The sequence below is a fragment of the Hyperoodon ampullatus genome, assembly GCF_949752795.1.
Source record: "Hyperoodon ampullatus genome assembly, chromosome: 1".
Classification (NCBI taxonomy): Eukaryota; Metazoa; Chordata; class Mammalia; order Artiodactyla; family Ziphiidae; genus Hyperoodon; species Hyperoodon ampullatus.
The window spans coordinates 108,630,659-108,656,569 of NC_136914.1; the positions used below are offsets into that span (position 1 = coordinate 108,630,659).

A 25,911-nucleotide genomic window follows, 5' to 3' on the forward strand; every position below is an offset into this window, starting at 1 on the left:
CATTTACTTTTTCAACGTAAGAGATGAAGGATCTGTGGATTACAGAAATTCTGTGCCACAAAAGTCCCCCATGTAGTTATTTCTGCCAAGCAGAACAAGTCTTGGTTAATTTATTCTGAAATGGGAGATGTTACTTTTTACTTTTAATTCTGCCACCTTATGTCAGTAATACATGAACATTCAGCAGTACTCTTTTTATTCTTCCTTATATGCAAAAGCAGTAGTAGCAGTGTTTATGAAAAGTTTGGTTTAATTTTATTTATCTTCGCTTTGCTCTTAAACATTAAATTGCTTAATGAATACAGTATTAGAATCTTAGAATTGGAAAAAAATCTTTGATATTTCATAAACAACCCCTTGCCAAAGCCAGAAATGGGATCCTTCAGTGACAAGCTTGCCAAGTTAGTTTTCATCCAGATTCTTCTTGATTGCTTCTGGTTATTGGAAGCTCACTACTTCATGAGTAAGTCTTCCTTGGTTTGATAGTGTTTAATTATTTAAAATTTGTACATTCTTTGTGCTGAGCTAGAATTGGCCTTTGTGGAAATTTTACTTACCAGCTTCTTCCTTTTCAAATTACCCAACCCTTTAAATAATTGTACATAGTTAATTATTGTTTGCTCTCCTCTTCCCCATTCCTTCAAATGATCCTAATAATTCATGATTTTTAAGTGTCGACACATCTCAGTTTGTAATTGTTCCTCTTCTATTATGATGTCCCAAATTGAACAAGATATTCAGAGGTGGTATGACCAGTGCAAAATCTAAGGGGACCAGTACCTCCCTTGGTCTGGGTACTTTGTGTCAAAATTTGATTTGTCACTGCTCTGTCCTCTCTTTTTAAAAAATACATGACTTTGGGCTTCCCTGGTGGCGCAGTGGTTGAGAGTCCGCCTGCCGATGCAGGGGACACGGGTTCGTGCCCCGGTCCGGGAAGATCCCACATGCCTCGGAGCGGCTGGGCCCGTGAGCCATGGCCGCTGAGCCTGCGCGTCCGGAGCCTGTGCTCCGCAACGGGAGAGGCCACAACAGTGAGAGGCCCGTATACCGCAAACAAACAAACAAACAAAAAAACATAACTTCTTTTGGCTTAGTGTCTTGAAATCCTCCAGGATTCTTTCATATGAATTTCTAGGAAGCTAGATCTCCCTTACATTCTACCTATGTAGTTGATTTTTTCAACCTAAAAATAGAACCTAACCTTTTGATTATTAACTTTGGGAGTAATCTAGTTCTTAATTACATTTTTTGTGAGATATATTTTGGAATCATTCTGTTGTTTATTAATTTGCAAATAAAGACAGCCTTCAAGTGATAGTGTGTAAGACCAAAGATGAAGAGATGCTATGTTATAGGTTAAAAGCAGTGCTGTTATTCAGTACTGTTTAACTAGGTACAAATGTTCCAAGAACTGTCATCTAGCCCATATTTCATTGACTTACGTATTGCAAGTTTTCTTGGTAAAAGTAACCTTTGTTTTTATTAAAAGACAAATTACTCTCAGTGAGTATATTTGGCTCTTAGTAACTATCACTGTGTGGGTTTTTTTGTTTGTTTGTTTTTTCATGATTCTAATTATCCATCTTAGAGTTTTGCTGGAGTTCATTTACTAGCATGTAGTTTTTTTTCTAAATTGCCCCTTTCCTCCTTTATAAATAGTAATAGATACCTCTCTCTAATATCTTGATAATGTCATGGTTTTTTTCAAAGATTGCCAGTAATGGCTCTGAGTTTGTATCTATCAATTTAATATTCTAACATGTAATTTATTTGAACCCTCTAAACTTGGAATTTTGGTTGTTTAACAAAAGCATGAAGATTTTCCTATTATTTTTGTAATAGTAGAGAAGTGAAGAAGGCCTAAATATCCAACACTGAGAAAAGGTGTAATAAACTTAATGTTCATTTGCTTGATTAAGTATTTATTAGATAGCTATTTTAAATGATGACAATGTAATAACATGAAAAGAGTACTAAGTGGGGAATTCCCTGGTGGTCCAGTGGTTAGGACTCTGTGCTTTCACTGCAGGGGCCTGGGTTCAGTCCCTAGTTGGGGAATTAAGATCCTGCAAGCTACGTGGCACAGGCAAAAAAAAAAAAATACTAAGTGAAATGAGCAACTTATAAATTATATGTGCCTTAAAACTTGGTAACAAATATACATACTTGTGGAAAAAGCAATTACATGCTTAACTGGCTGAGTTCATGGTTAGAACCATGGGATTCTTTTCTTCACCCATTTCTTTTGTTTTCCAAATTATTCTCTAAGTAATTATGTTATTTATAAGGAAAACTAGTTGTTTCTTGAAACAAAGCAAAAAGGATCCTATATCTGTTTTTTATGGTTTAGTTTATTTTTAATCCCTAGTTTACACTTTCTACATTAAAAAATATTCTTGATAGAAATAATAGTGACAAAATAGGAATTAAATTAAACTTGCTTTTTCTTTTAACTCTTAGTGTTTTATTGTCTTCTCAAATGGTGTTTTTCAGAATATAGCTTTAGAAACTCCTTTATGTTGAATGGTTTACCTAATCCTGTTTGTTTCTTCTTTCTGATAGGTGACATGTGTCAGTAAAGCATATTAAAAATAGATAAGTTTATTATGTTCTACCTCTTTTCCTTGGTAGTATATAATTTTGCATTTTCTTCTAGACTAGTTTCAGTTTCCTCCATTTTAAGTTCAAAGTTTAAAGTTTTATTCAGCAGATAGCAAAACACTTTGCTCTCTGCTGCCTCATAGCAACAAGCATGAAAACAATATGGTTGTTTCACACCATCTTACAATGTAAAAATCATTCATTCAGCTATGAATTAGGAAATCCAGTTTCTAGTCCCAGGGTTTCTACAAAGAAGTACTTTGATGAAAAAAAATCACTTAATCTCTCTGAATGTCCGTTTCTTCCTCTGTAAAAATGAGATTAATCTCTAAAGTTCCATTTCTATTTTAACAGCTATCTTTCTTGTATTAAATTTTCTCATTCTCATTTTACCCCCTCGGATTTGAAAATCCACCTTTATTTTACACTAAATTCCCGTACTTACTTGATGCTATTTTGGGACTTTTTAAAGTATCCATTGATTATTATTTATGTATGTTCTAGTTTCCCATTGTTGTATTAATTAGAGCATTGACATTTGTTGTATCTTTTAGGGCTAGTTTCCTATCATTGATTTGTATTTTTCTTTTCTTTCTTTCCAGAACTTTTCTGATTATATTTGCTTTTCCATAAATTTGATTTGTCTACTTCCAAAAAATCGTATTGGTATTTTTATCAAAGTCATATTAAAGTTATGGAATAATTTATTTAAAAATTACATATTATTGACAGAGGTTTAAAGGAAAAATATCAAGTATTCAGAATATTATAATATGAGCAAGGGAACCAAAGTAAATCATCAAGCATGATTACTGTATTAATGAATTTTGAGGTAACTACTTCTGAAGTTGTGATAATATTTCTAGTGGTTTTGAAAGAAGCGTGAATAACTTAGGAAAGAAGATTAAATATTTAATTCTTGTCATATTTGGCTTTATGTGGTGACAGGGTACAAGTATGGCTGTGTCCTAGGAACAGTATAAAATACAGGTTAGAAGATGAAAATTTAGGTCTAAAAATATAGTTTGGAATTATTTGTGGAAAGAAAAATTGGTTATCTCAATGGCATACACCTGTGAAGTTGTAGAGAAAGAAAAGTACAGGCAGCCCTCCCTATTTGCGGGTTCTGCATCTGAGGATGCAATCAACCGTGGAAAATTTCAGAAGAAAAAATTCCAGAAAATTCTCAAAAACAAAACTTGAATTTGCCTTGCACCTGGCAACTATCTACATATTATTTATATTGTATTAAGTATTATAAGTAATCTAGAGATGATTTAAAGTTTATGGGAAGATGTGGGTAGGTTATATGCAAATCCTATGCTATTTTATATAAGGGACTTGAGCCTTCAAGGATTTTGATGTCCTCCTGGGCCCTGGAACCAATCCCTCACAGATACAGAGGGATGACTATAAGTGAAACCTCATAATATTGGGAGGAAGAAAGACTGATCAGGGAGATTCTGAAAGAGAAGTCCTAGATATGACAAACTGATAAAACTACTCTGGAGTTAGAGTATGTGCTTTATTAGTACTCAGAAAGACTAGAAGGAAAAAATAAAAGAAAGGACACTGAATTCAGCCATAATGCTTATTCAGACACAGAGGCTATTTGTGTAGTGTTTTTGTGTTATCAACAGTGATTTTTCTTAGCTGTATATCATAGAACCTATGATGTGATATTTACCAAGTTAAAAAATGAACACATTCTGTTGTTGCACAACTTTCCTCTTATGACTGGGGCATTTGTCAAGGATATAGGTAAGAAAGGAGGGAAAAGTGCACTAATTCAAGACATCCTATGCATATTGGTTGAATGAACGTCCTGCATGCTTAAGGGAGAGAAGAGAGCTTAAAAATCAAGATTATGTCTGTATCATCTGGAAATCCTCTTGGAACTTCATGGTCTATTGAAGGTATGAAACTGCTACACAACCTTTGCAGTGCCTGGAAGATCTACATGGATTTATTAATGTGAAGAAGTTAATCATTTGGGCATTACCATGATGTGAGAGTTTCACGTTTGATTATATATTTTCATAGATTTATAGGGCAGTAGGGCATATTGAAAAGTATTTTCCTGAATCTAGTCAGCCTTCAAATAAGGCCATATCAAATCCAAATCCTCTTTTAACTACTATTGTTTCTCTTGTTTTCCTATCTTTATGTCTAAAAAAATACTTAAAATGCTAATAAGCCACTGAAACTTAGAGGTTTTTGGCTTTTTGTAAAGTCTGTATACTTGGAGAAATCCACTTGTTTGTCTAGGCTTCCATATCTATAAAGATGAGGGATTTATTTCTTTCATAGCCCAAGATAAATGGGACTAAAATGCTAGTTTAACTCTTAATTACATGTAAAAAGGTTCTACAGTTATTAGAAGGAACAGATTTTCTTCAGATAGCCATACAGTGTTGCCTTCCTTTTAAACCTCTGTTTACTTTCTCACCTCTGTTGACTTATTCAGCTTGTAACCTAGAAACCAGCTAAAAAGGAAGGAAGTCAGAGATGTGTATTTCTGGGCAGTAACTGGAGTAGTTTCCTCTTCCTCTAGCCTGGTTTAGCTGCCAGAAAAGACCTTTTACCCAACCAAAAAAAAGAAAGAAAAAAAAATTTTAACAGTAGCTCTTCAACTTCCTTCCTTAATTCATTAAGGAAAGTATAAGCCATAAGAAGAATCAGTTTAAAGGACTGAAATGCTGCTTGCCTCAAATTGGTGTTTTTCGCCGTCTGAAAGGTGATATTTAATACTATCCCTTATGAGTTGTAAGAACAAGAGAGAATTAAGGAGACTTGTAAAAGCTGAGCAACTTAACGCTTGCTACCAAGTGGTTTCTCTGTATTGTTACTTCACTATTTTTATTTGTGTTAGAAATTTGCCAGCGTACCAGACCAAACTCACATTCATATATTTATAAAAATATTTATTAAGGTCAATTTAAATATTAAAAAGATATTTATGGTTTTCAACTAGTTGCATTTGTACCCTTTATTTGCATTAAGAATCAACTATGTAGTATTTGTATCAATGGAAAAGCATCTAACTTTAATGCAACTCTGATGTAGTATGAAATAAAAGTGAATGGTTTTTCAGCATTGACATTAATTATTTTGATTTTATAAAAATTATTGAATTATGTATCACTAGCAATATATAAATATTGTGGCATTTGGATTGTTAGCTAAGTGTAGGTCTTAATGCTGTTTGATTCTGTAGGGGACTAATAGTACTTGAGGAACAAAGACATGTTTTTAAGTTAATAACAACACATATAGTCAAACTTGAATTTATGTGAGATTGTAAGATGAATCTTGTGAAATATTTAACTCATTTTCTAATGTACAGTAAATTGTAGAAAAGTAGTATGATATGCATTTAAAATTTGATAGTTTATAATGTAATAACCTGAATCAAACATTTGAGTTTCTTTTTTGTTTGTGGCTCAGAATAAGGCTGCCATATTACTCCAGTTGTTTTTCTGGAAACTTACATTACATTGAATTCTTTTAATTCCATATATGTTTTATGTTCACGTCTTAAGTAATTAATTATGAATGAATTATTGGGATGCGTATTTTATATTTTGGCTGCGTTGGGTCTTCATTGCTGCGTGCTGGCTTTCTCTGGTTGCAGCAAGCAGGGGCTACTCTTCGTTGCTGTGCATGGGCTTCTCATTGCGGTGGCTTCTGTTGTTGCGGAGCTCGGGTCTAGGGTGAGTGGGCTTCAGTAGTTGTGGCATGTGGGCTCAGTAGTTATGGCTTGAGGGCTCTAGAGCGCAGGCTTAGTAGTTGTGGCGCACGGGCTTAGTTGCTCTGTGGCATGTGGGATCTTCCCGGACCAGGGTTCGAACCCGTGTCCCCTGCATCGGCAGGTGGATTCTTAACCACTGTGCCACCAGGGAAGTGCCTTTACTAACATTCTTTGAATAATCATTACCCCTCTCTTTCATCCTTAAAACAGGATTGATTGAGATTTTAAGTGCAATCCATAATAGACTAAATTTAAAATATCTGCTTTTCAGTAGTTAACCTGATGTTTTCTTTGAAATGGAATTGATACATCTGGAATAGATTTAAAGGGACAGGGCATTGGCTGGTGGCTGGAAGTTTTTCTTTTAACATAATTTGATAAAATGGTTGTGTGTGTGGTATTTTTAAAAATCAGTGTAATGTTTTAAATTTATTGAAATTGAGATACCTGACATTGGGGCAAATTTATAATAAAAGACCATTCACAAACATCATTAAAAAATAGGTGAATGAAGATGGTGTTTCAGAGACACTAGTCTGCCACCTTCTTGGTTTGCCGGCTTTCCGAATGAAGTCGTATTCGTTGCCTCAAAAAAAAAAAAAAAGGTGAATGTTTTCTTGCACTTGCCGATATCTGACATTCTTCGTATTCATTGTGTTTATTATACATACAGCACACATCTCAATTCAGACTAATCACATGTCAGGTGCTCAGTAGCCATGTGTGGCCATTATAGGTTTTTATAACTGTAAACTATTTAAATTATTTTTATAAACAATGAAAATATTTCAGGAATATTTTTTAATCTGCCAGAATAAATATTACCGGTTCGTTTTTCCTTTGAGTAAAGTGTCAGTGAGATTGTTGGTTATGTCATTTGATTTAACTTAGATTATTACTCCAGAAATGTTAAACTGTTTTCTTGCCTGCGTTTTTCAAAATATCAGTATATTTTTAAGGAGAAATGATTAAACTAAAAATAAATTCTTTACTTGAAAACACACTTGAAAGTCTTTTTGATGGTTTAAAGTTATGCTTTATTTTTTCCAGCTTGAGAGATATTTACACATTACTTGTTTTCTGCACTTTCTCCCCTTGGTAAATCTGGAAAGCAAAAACTTTGTATTTGCATTTGCTTTATGAAGGAGACAGTAAACTTGAGCTCTCAGTCTCGCCACTAGTCTGTCTTTGTCTGTTGTTAAAATTATGAGCCAGTCTCTATGGCGCAGCCAAATGAGTAATCACCAGTAATGTGACTCGTGCTGGAAGTGACTCCATCAGCACCTGTGACGGAGGATTAGTTACAGTTTACAGAGCACCGCCTCTTCCCTTCTCTCAGTGTGCCCTAAGCCAAGTAGTCGTTCTCATTTGGGTGTCTGCACTGTTGGAAGCTACTGCAGTGTGTTTCCACGCAGACAGAGTACAGTGGGAAAAGGCTTTCTCTAGCTGATGGATGGCTGTTCTCTCTATTTGGAGTATCTTACTGGTTATGTAAGCGACCTCGGGAGAAATTATCCTGACCCAGATCGGAGGATGCAGTAGTGCTTCAGCTGCAGGATTTCTTAGTCGTTAACACCACAGTGCTGATGACAAAGAGCGAGTTGTAATCCTCATCACTGCCAGGACCGAGCCAGAGCAGACAGAAAATCGTCATTTGCTCGTCGGAGACTTGTTAGGTTACAGCCTCTGCTTCGTTCTGTGGTCTTGGCTTTTCTTACTATACAATGACGACGCCGCAAGTAAGCTTAGAAATGCTTGGTTTGAAAGACATTTGCCTGTGATTTTTTAAGACTTAAGAAGTATTTAGGCTAGATTTAAAAAAAAATACTGCTCAAGAACAAAATGGAAATGTCAGCAATACTTCTTGACCTTTAAAGCCTTGTCGTGGATATATGAGATTTAAAGATACTTTAAAATTCTCAAGAACAAAGTACGGTTTGTATTTTTCTGCTTCCTTTTTCTTTTGTCTTAATTTACATTTGGTTTTGCTTCTCAGCCTTAGGAATTAAGGTCACTGTCTTTTATAGATCCAGCCTTAGTGTCCTTAGTTTTAAGAATTTTTAACGATTTCATTTGTTTAGGAAGAGATTTATTGTGTGTGTAGTAATTTCATAACACTGTAAAGATTAAAAAAAGAGCTCAGTTGTTTAAAGTATTATAGCAGAAATGTTTTAGATTAGGGTTTTAGAATATAATGTGTTAAGGGAAGTAGGGGTGTTTGTTTTGTGAGGGTTTTCTACTGTGGTGTATTCTTTTCCCCACCCCCAACTTGTTTTCTAACAGTATCGTGTTTTTCAATAGACCTGCTTGGGTGGGAATTTGGACTTTGTTCTTTCGAGTCACTCCAGTCTTTTTTTTTTTTTTTTTTTTTTTTAAAGACTAAACCTTTACTTCTGAAATGTATCCTAGATTGTTTTCTGCTTTAGTATTCCTTTAGGGAGATTTATATCAGATTTTTGTAGTTAATGAACCTGATTTTTTTCACTCGGAAAAGGAATTGTTAAATGTTAACTGGAGATTGTTAGAAACTCAGACTGTAGACATAAACTCCATGAATTTCCAATTAAATGTTAAATGCTGAGCTTTAACATGGTTTGTTTGAGCAGCTGAGTTATGTTTGAGAACTGTAGCTGATTTATTTTAAAAATGTTTTTTCGAGGAGGGCTCATCTGTTCGCCTCTTCCTCATGTGAATGGAATGTGGTGCAGCATGGAGCCCCAAACAGGATACAGTTGTTCTAAGCATTCTTCCTATAGCGTGGTAGGCCCTACTAGAAATGCAGGCTCTCAACTAAGTATTTATTTTGGCTTTATACTATTTTTAAAGTACAGTTAACAAAGACAAAGGACCTTAAAAGAACTCCCAATCCATTAATAAAATTGAAAAAGTGTTTTGTTTAATTGGTTATTTTAATTTGGATTTTCAAAGTCTTTTTTCAGCATTAGAATAGTAGTCTTTTTATGATTAGGGCCATATTCTACTGTGACTTTCATCAGATGGTAGCTCCTTGCTTCCCCTTAGGCTGTGGAAGTTCCTCATAGAATGGTATATCTTTAGAGTCTTGAATTACTTAGCTATGCATGAGTTCTAGTTTCTTTACATTCCAGTGCACCTAGACCCACGAAATACTTACTACATAAAAATCTGTAGGATCCATTCTCTTTTATTTAAATATTTTTTTATTTTTAAGCTAATAATGTCTTTGAAATGGATGTGTTTGACTTGGATACAAAAGTTAATAATGGTTACATCATTGACTTGCCACTTTAGGGAATCAGGATGTATTTTAACTCTTAGTTTTATATGTTGTTTGTCTTTAATTTTTCCATAAAGTACAAACAGTCGCATATTTTTAGGGTTGCTTGTTTAATACATATTAAAACATTTCTTTAACAAGTACTATAAAAGTATTTATCGGCACTTGGTGGGAACATATTTGTAATTTAAAAGTAATTGCACATTTTAAAATTCGCAGGTCGTGGCCCTGTTTGCTAATATTTAAGAAGCATGGTATACTTTTGACTTTCATTTGTACATGGTTATTATAAGTATTCATGTGTCAGAAATAGACCATTATAAACCAGTCTTTTAACATTTCTGATAGCTAAGTTCTACCAGTGGCTTTCAATTAGATACCCTAAAATGAGAAATTCTTTATTTTAGCCTAGAAACTAAACCTTTGTTTTTTCTAACTCAGTAATTTAAATTATAATAAATTGGCCTGTTGAAATTTACCCTTAGAACTCTGACCTACCTTAAAAAGCTGAGTTCTGAGAGGTTCTGTTCACAAGAATGTTTTTCATATTATAAAATGACTAGTTCTCAGAGGAAATGCAAACCACCTGTATTATTTGCGTAAGAAAGAGGCACTCAAGACTGGAGAAGTTTACTTTTTTTCCAGATCCTACTTAATTGAATTGTATCTTTAGCCACTTAGATAATACCTTCTGTAGACCTTTTTGTTAACCTTCCCAAGTTGATCTGACTTGGTACTGTTGAAAAGAAATAGAGCATTTGATAAAGTTCAAGGATTAAAGGATTAAACAGTTCTTCTGAGAAGGTGCCAGTGTTTTCTAGTTTACTAAAAACTAAACAAAGATATAATATGAAAATGTTACATATTACACTAAGGAATTTAGTTATGGTAAATGGAAAATGTTAGATGGCAACAGTAGCAGGAGATAGGTAAATAATGGGGGAATGTCTGTTTTGAAAATGTAATTTCTCACCCAAATAAAAATACTTTTGATACATATGTAGTATTTAAAAGGTTAGCCCTAGGACATGGGAGGGAGGATATTACTGTGATTAGGTTTTCTAATCATAAATACTGAAAATAAGTGGAGGTGTAAGAGAATTTTTTTCATGTTAATTTGTGAAAGAAGATATCATTTATTAGTTCATGGTGTGGATAGTGTAGAAATAAGGCATGTTTAAAATATTTATTCCTCTGTTTTTAGCTTTTTCAAAACACAGGCTCCTCAATGAATCGAATTGAAACCTTTAAAAAGAATTTCTTAAATAGAGAAATTAACTGCTTAAGAGCCATTCTGAATTAAAAATCTTGAAGAGTTTTTCCCCGGAGTGTTTATTAGTTGTGATTAATAAGATGTTAGATTTATTTAAGACACAAATAAGAGAAGGGGGAAATACAGTGGCTTTGGATCTCCTGGGGATTTTAACTGTCTGTGCCGAAAGCTTTGGTTTGCATCCAAATGGTCGCAGAAGTTGCCTGTAGCAAGAAAGATTTCCCCATGTTATATAGATAGTTTAGCAACTTAGTTCCTTGTTTATTTCATTTTCCAAACTTAGATTCTTTTATAGTAAAGCCACTATATGTTTTTAAGATGGTGGAATATTGTTTTCATTTTTTAAGTTTTAAAGCAGTATCATGGATATAATGTTCTTGGCTTTTATTCAGACTGCTTCTACTCGAAAGTGATTGTGATAGTCATAAGAAAAATGCATATATAGTACCTTTATTTCCTTCCTTCCTCTTCCTCTCCTGCCTCGCTCACTCCCACCCCCACCCCAAGATATGAGTAAATTTCTTTATGTAAAAGTTGAGTCTCCTTTAAAACAATCAAATGACCATGGATTTGCTTCCCCCGCCCGTGTTTTGTTTTGTTTTTTAATAGTGGAAATCTGGAGAGACTTTACTGAAAGGTCGGTTTTGTGTAATACTTCTTACCTCCCTCTTCTTTTCCTACACCCTTCCCCCATGCTGCTCTTACTGAAGCAGCTGGATTTTTATTTGTGCTTGGGGCAGGGGCGGGGATGAGTAGTACACGGGGTGGGGTTAAAAGACCAGATGCATCCTGATCATTTAAAATCCTTCTTGATGTGAATGAGCTAGGAAAAAAATTACACATGTAAATCATAACTACTCTGTTTTATAAAGAATAATACAATATTTTAAAGAGTTGGGGTAATATGCTCTCCTACCCAGTTTACTTTTTTAGAAGCAATTTCTTTTTTTTATATTAGAAATTCTTATACACATGTATATTTGATTATATCCCTCTTTTAAAATAAACTGGGAGTTATACTGGAATTTTTTCATATCATTTCTTAAAATCTTCATTTCTTTTAAATAAATAGAAAGTACTCTATTGTATGGATAAAAGCATCACTTTAGATTATAATATGAAAACTGATATCAATTGGTATCCTAAAACCATTATGATAATGACTTTAATACATTGTATTTATATATACCCCTTCACATTTTGAGGATAAAATCCAGAAAATAACCATTAGAATTTTTTTTTTCTCTTACCAGACTTTCAAACCCCTGGTTGAAAAAAGTATACCCAGTTCAATCACTGCAGTAGAATTCCTTGTAGATAAACAACTGGATTTTTTAACTGAAGATAGTGCCTTTCAGCCCTACCAGGTAAGAAATTTTAGGTTGCTTTTAAAAATTAACTATTCACTAAACTTCACTGATATTCAGATATTCTTTAGAATATTCAATTCTAGCTAACATCAAGGTGTATAAGAAACCCAGTGCATCTGATAAATTTTGATTATAGAATAAATGATTCATTTATCCAGTCAAGAAATATATGCGGAGAACTTACTATGAGCCAGCCAGCATCCTGTCGCATGCACAAGTGAGCAAAATAAAAGTCCCTGCCATTCTAAATAATGTTCACTGTTAAAAAATAACTGGTTAGATATTAGTATAAATTATCTTTGTCTCCAGCTCTAAAGGTTAAGAATTGAGTCAATTAATGTAATTAAACGAGATTAGTGTTTACTATATACATTCATATCAGTTTAGCATAATAGTAGTTCATTTTCTTTTTAAGTGGGAATTTTCCTTTAGGTTGTCATTAATTGAATTGTTCAGTTTCTAAATTTTAATTCCCAGTTGTTGCAATTTAAATACAAATACACTTAATTGGAAAAAACGTTCTCTAGTAGGTTTTTAGATTTAAATCATGTAAAGGAACTCATATCAAAAGTAGTAAGCTAAATGTTTTTTAAAATCTCTAGTTAAGTTCTATCAGTTAATTTTTTAAGGTTGAAGTAAAAATGCGCAGAAGTTTGTTTTCTTTGTATATTTGGATTTTAGGTTGAATTAAATCCGTATATTTTATAGTTTTTTTTTTTACTTAAATGTTTAAGATAATATAATAAGTGCCTCGAAAGAAAGTATGAGTGAACTAGTTTGACTTTCTTTTTTTTAATAGAGCTGAAAGTCAATACTCCTATTTCATTTCAGAATAGTTACTGTTTTTCAAAAGTAAAATATAGAGGCATTGTTTCCATGGAAAGAACAAGAGCTTGAGTTAATGAGCAATGGTTTGTTGTGTGTGAAGTTATAATACTTAGGGAATTAGTAGTGATGTGCCGCTTTTATTAGATCTACCAAAAGTAGATGATAGTTCTGTCGATTAAATGTTATTTCTTACTTTGAAGTCTACATGGGTATGTTTTTGTCTTTTCACATTATTTTTCATAGTTCATTAAATGGCCTCATTTTTGTACTGTTAGCTTTTGCTCTTTGTTTGCATTATTTACAGCTAAAAATTCATAGCAGTTCCAGTTTAATATTGGAGGTGTTAGAGCTTTTCCCTCGGGTTTTATTTTGTTTTGGTTTTAGTTGTAAATGCCATTTAGCTTGCTATAGCCTTATTTGTCTCATTTCTAACAGTCTTTTAGTGGGAATTAGACTAGGTGAGTATAGGTAAAAATCAAAGGAACCTTCCACCTCAGTATTTTAATTCCGTGGCTGCTGATTAGCACTGTAGAAGCTTGGATTTGATTTAGAGAACTGAAATCATTATGTAGAAATTACTTTAAAAAATAAACTCTTGCCAGGTGGCCTAAAACTCTACAACATGTTTATTAAAATTATAGTGATTGAAAGAATTAGAAATAAAGGCTTAAGAGCTAAAGTCTTATTTGACTTGGTGATGTGTATGATTGTCTTTGTTAGCTATTTATATTTTCCCTGCTAGTATAGGTAAGTTGACCTCTGGCCTAGAAGGATACGATCTTCTAAAGGTGATGTGATTCACTTGACATTTTAACCATTTGTGCTTCACAAATAATGTGAATTCTCAGTTCTAAGAGATCAGAAGGAATTACACTAAGAGCACTTGGTTTAGGATCCAGCATACCTTAATTTTAGTGTTTCTTAAGAGTTTTAGAAGTAATAAATGGTATACAATAAAGCTTTTTTCTATGTATTTTAATTTTTATATTTAATGTTTTTTTAACCAGGTTAAAAATATAAAAATAGTTTCTCCAGTATGTAAATTATAGACAGCTACTGTAATATTTTGAATGAAAATTTACTCCAGAGACTGAAGTTGGCTTAGTCTAGGTTTTTAAAGTTATTTAAATGAATTTATAAAATATAGACATACTCTACATAAAGAAAATACTTTTAGAGTTCATGTAATTAGAGTGGCTTTATCCCACAATGCTTTTCTCTAACCAGTTGTCCAAACAGTACATTAAATTCCTTGGCATGTTAAACATGGCAGCTGTTCCTGGCATAGATTTTGTAAATAGTGCCTTGACAAATCTTAACCTTAGGGTAACCATATGTAAGTCGAAGGGCGTTTGGGGAAAATTGAACAAGTTTTTTAAATGGTCGCCCTGTTTTTTCTCATTTCTTTAAATTTCATGAGGCAGTTTCTTCTGAATCTGGGTGTTAATTGTCCTTTGTAGACTTCTTATGTGGGATGGGGAAAAAAGTCTTCTTTGGAAATGGCCTTTCTGTGTAGAGTACACCTAAGTTTTGTTTGAAAAATTCCCACAAGTGATGCTTCATTGTGAATCTGTTTAAATAGTTTTATAGTGGGAATTCCCATTCACCATCTTTCTCCTTGAGTGCTCAGCATTTTATTCTGTAGTAATATGCTCCCTTTAGTTACCTTTAGAGTGGTGCAGCCCTATTTTTTAATATATCACAATAACATATATTGTAAGGTAATGGTTAGGAAACAGATGACTCAGAATTAATACAGATCCTTTCACTTTTAGGTTACTGGTTTGCACTTATCTCTCTGAATGACTTCAGTGTATTGAGTATCAGATGGCATGTATTAAGTTAGTTGATTTGTTCTTTTTTAAAAATATTTATCTATCTGCACTGGGTCTTAGTTGCGGCTCGCGAGATATTTTAGTTGTGGCATGCGGGATCTAGTTCCCTGACCAGGGATCGAACCCAGACCCCCTGCATTGGGAGCATGGAGTCTTAATCGCTGGACCAAAGGAAGTCGCGATTTGGTCATTTTTTTAAGTTACGTGCGGTTGGTGGATCAGGGTGCAACCATCATAGATTATAATTTTCAGTATTTTGGAAAGCAAGTTAAATGAGGAGAGAAATCAAATCAACATTTTATAGACAATATAATGAATGCATATTAATACATTGCTGATGCAGCGTACCACGGTATCGTTAATTCTGTTTTTTCCTTCCTTTTGCACACAAATGAGTTTCTGCTTCCTCCTTTCAGATTTCCTGATCATGCCTGGCTGCAATTAACTTTCTTTGAAGTAAAGGGGGAAGGGAAAAAGAGAGGAAGTAGGAGGGAGCTCTTCAGATTCTATGTCTCTCAGCTGGCTGGGAAGGAGGAGGAAAAAACAAATTATTTGTTCTTAAAGATGCTTTTTATAGTTATCGGGATTTTTTTTTAATTACTATGACTTCTGTGGTATGGTTGCTTTACTTTGGAGGATGAGTACAGAAGTTTTAAAAAACTTTCCACTAAAATTTGAAGTTTTGATCAAGTTCATGTAAAAAAGTTTGATAATGAAATATGAACATTGAACTTTTAGCATGATTTTGAAATCATCTTGTCCTGGATTTTGGCTTCTGGCCATGCACACACCTGCAGTTTTCAGGTTGGTTGCCTCATAGAGGATGTAGAAGAGATTATTTCTTACCTGAAAATCGTACATGACTCATATCAATTAATCTGGGTTGGTCTGGCTTGTTAGGTCCACTGTTTTCTAGGGATCACAATCCTTTTTGCTTTTAAATGTAATAAAGGGACACTACAAAGGGCACTAGTTGAAAACCATTAAAGGTTTGAAGCAGAATGTGCTGGCTTAAAATTATACCCAATGTCTATCTTATTGTATATTAAAATTCCCTGTATTGGGTTGGCCAAAAAGTTTGGGTTTTTCTGTTTTCTTACAGAAAACCCAAACGAACTTTTTGGCCAATGCAGTAGTAAAGAGGTATTTTCCCTAGAATAAGGTAGAATCATCCTAGACCTGAAGGAATGATCCTATTTGAAGTTCTTGGTCATTATAATGTGCTAAAAGTTAAGAGATAAGACTACTAATACTTCAGTTTCTATCATCGCAAAATACGGACATTGAACTACTTTACTAAGTCCTTGATATAGTACTATTGTGCTGTGAATTGCTGGTTGAAGGGAATGCGTGGAGCAAACCTGAGTATTTTCTTAGTTCCTAGACTAAAGATTGATTAAGGACTTGAACAGAGAAGAGTCTTATATTATTTAATGAAAGTGTCTGAACTGTGTCAGTTCTGTTTATCATTGCTATATGCTCCTTCAGTGAGAAAGTTGTTTTTTCAGTTGGAGTCTATTTTGAACCACATCCCATCATTGATTATATAAATTTATTGTCTGCAGTTTGAGAGTATTCCTAAGTTAGTTGTTGCTCAACACATCTGGTTTACTAAAAATAGTTTAAGGGGTGGAGTGTAGCAGAGACATGTATTTTTTTTCCTTCTAAATTTTTTTATTTGGAATTGCTTCACTACCAGGATGAGATGAGTTTGAGTGAGGTGAAATTTAGCCTCCAGTCAGCCTATATGAACAATCAACTAGTTGTTTGGTTGTTACCTGCTCAATGTTATATTTTGTTGAGTGAAGTATTTGACATAAGTGAGCCACTGAAAAGTTTGAAAATCTTGTTGGTAGTAATTTGGCTTATAAGCAGATTTATTCCCCAGAGAACTATGATGATATTGCTAATAGTTTAGAGAGGAAGTAAACAGAACTTCATTGTTAGTATTGCTTTGGTGGGTAGAGAAAAGACAACTTTTTCGCCCCTTTCTTTACTCTCGTTTCAATTTGTAGTATAGATATATCTCTTTAGAGCATTTTTAAACTAACATTCCTGTAGAGGAAATGAGAATTTGACCTGGTACAGGATTTATGTAGTTAGGTAAATGTTTCTGTCCCAGAATTACTCTCAGATTTGTTCTTTCTGGTGTCAAATTACTGCTCCCTCATTAATTTTACTAAAAGAAAAAAATAAATTGACTTTCAGAAACTGCCTAGAAAACTGTTGTTTTATTTTTATGATAGAAATTGGTGGGTTTTTTGTTTGTTGTTTTGTAATGATAACTGAACTTGGTATTGAGAGATAGGTAGTTATAAGAAATAACGAAAGTATACCTCCTATTAGGATATGGGAGTGGAGTGTGCTCACACCCCACCCTCAAGAATGAGAGCATCTGCTCCTGAGTTGAGGTGGGGAGAGACGGGCTCAGAACAGAAGTTCCACTTACTGTTAACTCACTTGATTTTTTTTTTTTTCCCCAGAAAGGAGTGTTTAAATGGCAGTTTTATGCTCAGACTCTACTTCCCTTTGACTTACCCTTGAAATTTTTTAATGTCTGGTGTTAGAAACATCCCAACTGACTTCATTCATTTAGCAGTTATTTAAATTATGTGGTTTCCCTATTCATAGCATCCTGCTTAGGTGCTTGATGGTTTTCAAAATTGATAAAGGGACTTCCTTGGTGGTCCAGTGGTTAAGACTCTGTGCTTCCACTGCAGCGGACACAGGCTCAGTGCCTGGTCAGGGAACTAAGATCCTGCATGGGAACTAAGATCCCACAGGCTGCACTGTGTGGCCAAAAAAATAAATTAAAAAAATAAAAGTATAAGTCATAGTCCTTATTACTTTCCAAAGAGTTTATAATCCGTGATAACAACTTAGATTTTTTAAAATTTCCTTGAAATAGATTTGATTTAAGGAGCCAAAAATGCATAGTAAAGACTTAAGGAATACAAAAGAAAGAAGCCAGCAGAGATTGAAATGGTATAAAGAAGTATCATGAAGAGGGTAAAACTTGAATGGGATTCTTCTGAATGGAGATGGAAGTGAAAGACAGGGAGAGTGAGGCAGACATTTAGCAGAAAGGATTGCGTGATCAATGATGAGGTAGATTTAGGGGTCAGTAGAATATCAGTCTAGCTAGAAAAGAGAGTTTGGTTTTGAATATAGACATCATACCAGAGAAGTAAGTATTGTGGGGTCAGATAAAAGAGGAAAAGGATTGCTAGGTACAGTTACTAAGTGACTTTTATCTTGTAGGCCCTATGAATCATTGGAAGCTTTGAAGCAAGAGAATAACAACAAAAAAATTTTCTCCATAACAGTGACATCTGGTTATTATACTATATCAGAAGGAGCTAATTGATGGCATCTTTTGTCTTAGAGAATCAGCCTAGCTATGAATTTTGAAGTCAATTCATGCAGATATGGTTTCAAATCCTAGCTTTGCCGTTTGCTAGCTATGTGACATTGGGAAAGTCTAAAGCATGCTCAATAATTGGTTTCCTCATCTATAAGATAAATATACTGTCCATCTCAGAGTTAGAAAGATTAAGTGAATGACACATTTAAGAGCTTATTACTACATAGAAACTGCTCAATAGAAGGTCACTGCTATTTAGACATGCTCTAAATCTCCCTTTTTATAGATGGTGTCTTAAACGTTTGTGGTAGATATTTGAAACTCCTTTCTCTTCTTACCATATGCAACCATTGGACATTTCTCTGCCACCATCTGCGCCTCTTTTAACAATCTGTTTTATTTGTCTTCTCTGGAACTCTCACCATTCCTTCTGCAGCTGGTGCTAGATAAACTTTTTCGGTGTTGGTACAAGCCATGGTCACTGTGTAACAGAACATGTCTTTGTAGTAGTATTTCTTCTTCCCTCTCCCCCTTTTTAAAAAGTATATTTAGATAAGATTCCTCAGTGAATTCTTAAACTCCTGTTTTAAGAAAATGATATTAGAAAAGATGCAGAACCCTATTGTGGGATTACTCTCCACAACACCTCCTTACCTTTTTTCCCCGCAGGGAAAGTCATAAGCTCTACTTGCTGTGATAGTTATTTTTAATCTCAAAAAGTATAAGTGATATGCAGCAAATTACAGAATTGTTTTTCTTTGTTTGGCTCTGGAGGGAGGCCATGAAGATATAGTACTACAGTTTGGAAGTCCTCTTAGCATTGAATAAGAGTTGGTCTAAATGACCTTTGAAGTTCCTTTCCAACATTTAAAGCCATAATTCTGTGAACTTGCTCAATGTGGGAAAACAAATATTTCTGACGAACATTAACCTGATCAAGTTAGTCCCTGGCTAATGATTTTAGTCTCAGGGATAAAAGACATTCAACCTAAATCTAGGTTTATCTCAAAAGAGAGAACTGTTAAGCCAGGCAGTGCCAGATGCAAATCAAAATTATGCAAAACTGGAATAACAGGATTGTTTGGATTAGTAGTACCTACTGAGAGCTTTCTTTCTATTCTATATTTTTCTGTATCTGTTTCTGAATTATATTTTGACAGAGTTGAGCACGTTCTCAGTTAGTCTATGAGTTTTTGTGTGCATTTCACTTTGCCTTCATATTAGCATTTGATTGAAATTAGAGGTGCCTTGTTGCCATAATGTCAGTAAAAATGAGAACTGTGAGATTGTAGGTTATACACTGTGCCAAGAGTATAAAAAATACAGGATCATAGCTATAGCTGTGAACTGATTGCTGGTGGAATATTGGCTTGGTAGGATCAGCATCTGTGGGCAGGCATTGGCCTGGGGGGTGGTCTAGGAGATGAGGCCAGAGCAGGAAGCTGCTATTGTGTAGTACTTGGCTTTATTCCATTTCTAGTCAAAAGTGACAGCTTGCAGTAGTGGAGCCAAGCTGAAGCCTAGAAAGTAGAATGGACTACAAGAAAAGCAGAACCAGAAGCTAAAACAGAATCATTGTTACTTCCTTATTTAAGTAGGCTTTTTAAAAATTTTAAATTGGTACATCATGTTTTAATATTCAGTAATTTTGCTCAGTAATTTTGCTCTGCATCCTGTTTAAATACTTCTATCTCCCCCCTGCCTGCATGATTCTTTATTGCCATAATTTCAAAAAAAAGTTGTGAAACGTGCTTAAGGCCCCACAAATCAGGTATGCCGATGTGTATTGTCTACTGCTATTAAAAAGGGAGTTCTTCATTTGTAAAAATTGGTTGCAAAACTTGGTGTGTTGAAAATATATTCATGAAGTTCAGGAACATGTTATTTTGACTGAAATTTGGCTCACGTATGAGCTGTTCTGCAATATTCAGATTAAAAACATTTATAAGTCACAGTCTGCGGTAGTTCTCTCCTGGTCACAAATCTGCTATGATCATATGCTGAAAAATCTGCCAGTCCCTTTTTAATTTTTTGTGGCTGCTGTTATGAATTTAAAGTATGTGAAATTATGCTTGTAGACATCAGATTCCAAAGATTCTAAGCCATCACTTAGTTATCATTGAGAAAGATTTCTTTCTGCCAATCAAAATAGATTGATACTATTTACTTACGCCTTTTGCCCAACCGGGAATTCTTACTAAAGCACAGCCATTTTATTTGAAAATCCCAAAATCAAAATTTTATTTCTCAGTGTGCTGTTAATATTTTACATTTATAAGGTTCAACATTTTCCAAAATATTTCCATGTGCATTATTTTAGTTAATTCTTATGTTTATCTTATGAGGAAAACAGATTATATTATTATCTTAATTACATATAATGCTTTCAGGGTACATATATGAATTTATTTAATTCACACAAGTCTTTGAGAATTCTAACTTACAATGGCTAGGTGGCAGAAATGGAAACCCATTTAAACTAGATTTAATTTTTAAAAGGGGGTGGTGGGCCTATTAAAAAGATAAAACAGGAAATGTCATGGATATCCACTGCAGAAAAGTACAGCTGAACCTTACTTGGAATGGAATTAGGAACTAGAAGGTCAGGAACTCAAGTTACATATTTCTTCTCCCCCCTTCCTCAGTCTTCTTTCTGCAGACAGGTTTCTTCTGCTTAATCATAGGTTTTGCTTCTCATAATACTAGTTTCCATGTGACTTTTGTGTGTCAGTGTCAATTCGCGCACCAGCTCTCCCTCCTTCGCAGGACCTTTTAAGTCTAATATTTGTGTTTCTTGGTAAATTAGGGGTGGGAGTGTAGGAGGATGAAAGGCTGAAAAGAGAAGAAGGAAGAGATATGAGGAAGGGAGAGAATATGTGATAGCAATTTTTACAGGCAAAGAAAGCGAGGTTTAGGGAAGTGGTGATTTGGCATCTAGGTTCACACAGCTAGTGGTAGCCTAAACAGAACTTGAACCAAAACTTTAGATTCCAAGATGTTTTTTCTACTATGCCACCCCTGCCTTTGTGAGCTGTCAAACAGGAAACATCTCTTATTTGCACATCATTCTTTTGTTTGGCACTTTGTTATTTTTCTTAAGGTTGACATCTTTCCTAAATATAAGATTAAATTTTTCCTTAATTTTATTGCCTGCACAATCTCCCTAGACTTTTCAAATACTGGCATCAAGCTATACCCCAAATCTGTGCATCATTTTCAGACTCACTTGTTCCCTAGGCAAGAATCCAAACAGATTAAGATGTTTTGCCCTCTGCCTAGTTTTCTCTGTTTTGCTCAAAGATTTGTTCAAAGTTAAAATTGAAAAGCAATACTTTAAAACAAAGCCCTTTTCGCCTCTTGTTAAAAGGACTGTCTCTAAAATCCAAGTCTTTCTAGGCTTCAGACTAAAGGCAAAACAGCACTAGCCCTTAATCAATAAAATAACGTTTGGGGGCTCTTTATTCATATGTTTGAGGGCCTGCTGTGTTGTATTCAGGCGTACAAATACACTACTCAGAGAGTTTATAATCTAATGGTGGAAGCACATGGAAAAATACAAATGTAAATATAGGCAAAAGAGAGTAAGTAGCGGACACCAGAGAGGTATAAGGAATCTACCCTGGTTGTGGGAGAAATAGAGGATGCCCCTGTCCTTAGAATAGGTGACCCCCTAAGTTGTCTCAGGATGAATATAAATTAGCTAAGACAGCAGGGCTGGCTAAGTGCATGAGATGCAGTGAATAAGCAGAATGGGTGTTGGATGGTCCACTTGCATAAACTCTGCCATACCTACCTTTCCTGTGAAGGTGGAATGGTGACTAGTCAGAGACATTTGAACAGTTTTTTAGTTGAGTCAGCCATGTGATTGACTTCAACCCTCATTGTCCATTTGGAGTAGAGGAATAACGGGCATTTGTTTAAAAGAAGGTAACAGTAAAACCATTTTAACCATTTAAGTGTACAATTCAGTGGCATTAAGTACATTCACAGTGTTGTACAGCCATCACCACTGTCCATTTTCAGAACTTTTTCATCATCCCAAATAGAAACTCTTCATTCATTAAACAATAACTCCCCATTTCCCAGTATCCTATTCTTCCCAGCCCCTGGTAACTTCTCTGTTCTTGGTCTATACTTTCTTTGCCTATTCTAAATACCTCATATAAATGGAATCCTACAATATTTGTCCTTTTTGTGACTGACTTATTTCACTTAATAGTATGTCTTTAAGATACACCTATGTAGCATGTGTCAGCAGTTCATTCCTTTTTATGGCTGAATAATATTCCATTGTATGTATTTGCCACATTTTGTTTATCCATTCATATGTTGATGGACATTTGGGTTGTTTCCACCTCTTAACTGTTGTGAATAATGCTGCTGTGAACAATGGTGTACAAATGTTTGAGTCCCACCTTTCACTTCTTACGGGTATATACCTAAGAATGGGATTGCTAGAGCATATGGAAATTTATGTTTTACTTTTTGAGGAACAGCCGAACAGTCTTCCACAGGCTCTGCACCATTTTACATCCCCACTGACAGGGTTCCAGTTTCTCTGTATCTGTGAGAACACTTGTTATTTTTCATTTCCTTAATAGTAGCTATTCATTGCCTATGCTTTTAGTATCATATCTGAGAAATTATTACCAACTCCAACATCATGAAAAATGTCCCCTAAGAGTATTGTAGTTTTATTTCTTACATTTAACTCACTGACCCATTTTAAATTAATGTTTTAGATAGTATAAGGTAAAAATCCAATTTAATTCTTTTGTTTGTGGATATCCAAGTTTCCAAGCCCCATTTGTCCTTTCCGCATTGAATAGTCTTGTCACCCTTGTTGGAAATCAGTTGACCATTTACTCTAAAATTTACTTCTGGGCTCTATTCTATTCCTCTATGGTATATGTCTATTTTGATTACTTGAGGTATCTGTCTTTTCCACTTTTCTACAACTGCATAATTTGTCTAAATGATGGTTAACCCTAAAGATAAATCATTTTAAAATATACTGTTCTGCTTAACTGTTGACATTTTCTGAAGCACTTGTCAGTGTTTGGAGTATAATTCCTGTCATTAAATTATTAGGCGTAGACCTGCCTTTTAGAGAAGCTATGTTTTTAAGATGCAAGGGAAAAAGATCAGTGATTGTTGAAATGTAACATACAGTCATTCATTTACTGATTTGTGCCAGTTACTTTGCTAGCTACTGGGGATTTAAAGACAGATAAAATACTTGGTTCTCTTTCAGGCCAGGGGGAGAGATTTAAATATAATTATGGCAACGTGCTAAAAGTTCTAAAGTAGAGGTATGTTTATAGTGTTCTGTACTGTGGAATCAACTGATGTAGTAATACCAGCGATTTGCCTGTTTCTCTTTTTTTGGTTTTACTTTTTCTTAGAAGGCAAGGGTTTAGAAGGTGGGAAAGAGATAAGGAAAGCTAATAATGTTTCACAATAGGGTACGGTATTAGGATTCTCCAGGGAAACAAAACCATACGGTGTGTGTGTATACAAGTATGTGTGTAGAGAGAAAGGGGATGGGGGAGGAGTTTTAAGGAATTGACTCATGCACTTGTGGTGGCTAGGGATTCTGAAATACACAGGACACACCCACAGTGGAAATTCTGGCAGGAGTTGATGTTGACTCTGAAGGCAGAATGCTTTCCTCTTTGGAGGACCTCATTCTTTTTTCTTAAGGCCTTCACCTGATAGAATGAAGCCCATGCACACTGTGGAGGGTAATCTGCTTTACTCAAAGTCTTCTGATTGAAAAACACCTTCACAGCAACATCTAGACTGATGTTTGACCAAACATCTGGGCACCATAGTCTACCCAAATTGATAAGTAAAATTAACGGTCACAGGTACTATTTGGTTCTTTGTATTATAGTGAATTGTAGGATGGTGGGCATTTCTGGCTTTCCAACAGTTAAATGCCTTTAGCACCTCTTCCTAGTTATTATGTTAATGGGAAAAAACATCTCCACACAGTTCCAGTGCCCTCCGCCACTTTATTTAGAGCTATTGGAATATAAATTAAGACACCTAGAAAAGTGGAAGGCTTTCAAGCAATCTTGTCAAGTCAACTTAGAAGTGGTCAGCAAGCAGTGGCCTGCCGGATTCTCTGAGCACCCTAAAGGTGAAGAGGCATCATTCCTTTCTCAGTGTTACAAAGCTCTGCCTCCTCTTGAGTCTTGATACTGTGAGGTTTTTGTCCTGGCTGATCATAATCCTCTACCAATTCAGTCTCATTCCAGACCAAATTCTTGTATCACTCACACATTCTCGGAGATCTTTAGACCTAGTTATTTGATAAAGGTTATTAATTTTAAATGGTTAATATCTTTCCATCGTATTTGTACTTATACAGGGATACCTATATATTGCAAATCTATAAGTATGTAAAATAATAAGGCATTTAAAAATTATATTTATCCAGTGCTTCTCTAGATGTTCTTTGCCTGGAAGTCAGGTACTCTACATAGAAGTGACATGTTATTGTTTCCCGTTAATAACCCTTCTCCCCTCTGCCATTTATAGAGTAGCCATTTGGGGAAATAGAAAATTCTGTATAACGTGGATGAGTAAGGCCTGGATATATAAGACCTCCTCATGTAGAGTCTTCAAGCTTAAAGTTCTTTAAGACATTATACAGTATGTGGTCTTCCAAAAATGCAGTATCTGAAGGACCTCAGAAGGATGAGGTTTTATCTTGTTTCTCCCACATTCACTCCTATTTTCAAGGAATTAAGTTCCATCATATATTAACCATTCATTCCAACGCTTAACAAAGCCCATTGTTGAGAAATTTTCTTAAAGTTTATTGCATTTATGTTATATCAGTTAGACACACTTGTATCAGTTGGAAGCGTCTAACTGGCATGTTGTTAATGTTGCAAAGGATTGTGATGCCCTATTCTGGCCAAGGGTGTGTAGTTAATTAATGATGTTCCCTACCAGCACTGTAAAGGAGCAGGCTGAACTACTAATTAGTTTTTATTGATCTTGATCACTACAAGGTATCTCTTTCCCATTCTGTCTTGTTCCACATTATAGGTATAAATACACCTTTGTACTTAAATTTTTTATGAGTTCAGTTTGAATGATGTCACAGCTTGGTAGCTCTGCCTTTTGCCCCAAACTCCAAGGACTTAACAGTGTCTGATTAGTGCAAATATTATTAAAATCAAAAATAGTTTACAAATTAATCAAATGAAAAAATATAGAGAGAAGAATGAAAATCAGTTTAAAATATAAGTTGCCAAATTTATTGAGATTCTGTTTTAAGATATCTAGTCATATATGTAAGTACACATATATAAAATTTATATTCTTAGGGAATTTTGGCTCTTTGAAGGGAGGCAGAAGTTTACATCTATTAAAATATCAAAATTTGGTAGTAGAACAGGCCAACTTGGACTCAGATCCCAGCTCTGCTGCTTACTGTCTGAAATATTAAGCAAGACATATAAGCACTTAACAATTTTTTATTTTTTCATCTTTAAAGTTAGCTATGTAATACCTGTTTCGTGATAGTGTTGCCATTGTCTATGAGATAATGTGTAGGAAAAAACTTTGTACCCTATAAAATTTTTGTGATAAATAGAATAAATATGATAGGAGTTCA

The 25,911-nt window shown here is 34.6% G+C and overlaps 1 protein-coding gene across 3 annotated transcripts in view; it reads left to right on the top strand.

Annotated features, from left to right (window-relative positions):
- Positions 1–25,911, top strand: part of JMJD1C (jumonji domain containing 1C) — a gene marked incomplete at its 5' end in the record, with an annotated part of 271,806 nt that overhangs the window by 186,148 nt on the left and 59,747 nt on the right. For 2 of the 3 annotated variants that reach the window (XM_079717100.1, XM_079717101.1), the window contains one exon: positions 12,135–12,248. The exons of the other annotated variant lie outside the window; for it this stretch is intronic. In XM_079717100.1, the coding sequence (XP_079573226.1) occupies positions 12,135–12,248 (114 nt within the window). The remainder of the gene's footprint in view (positions 1–12,134; positions 12,249–25,911) is intronic. 3 annotated transcript variants of the gene reach the window in all.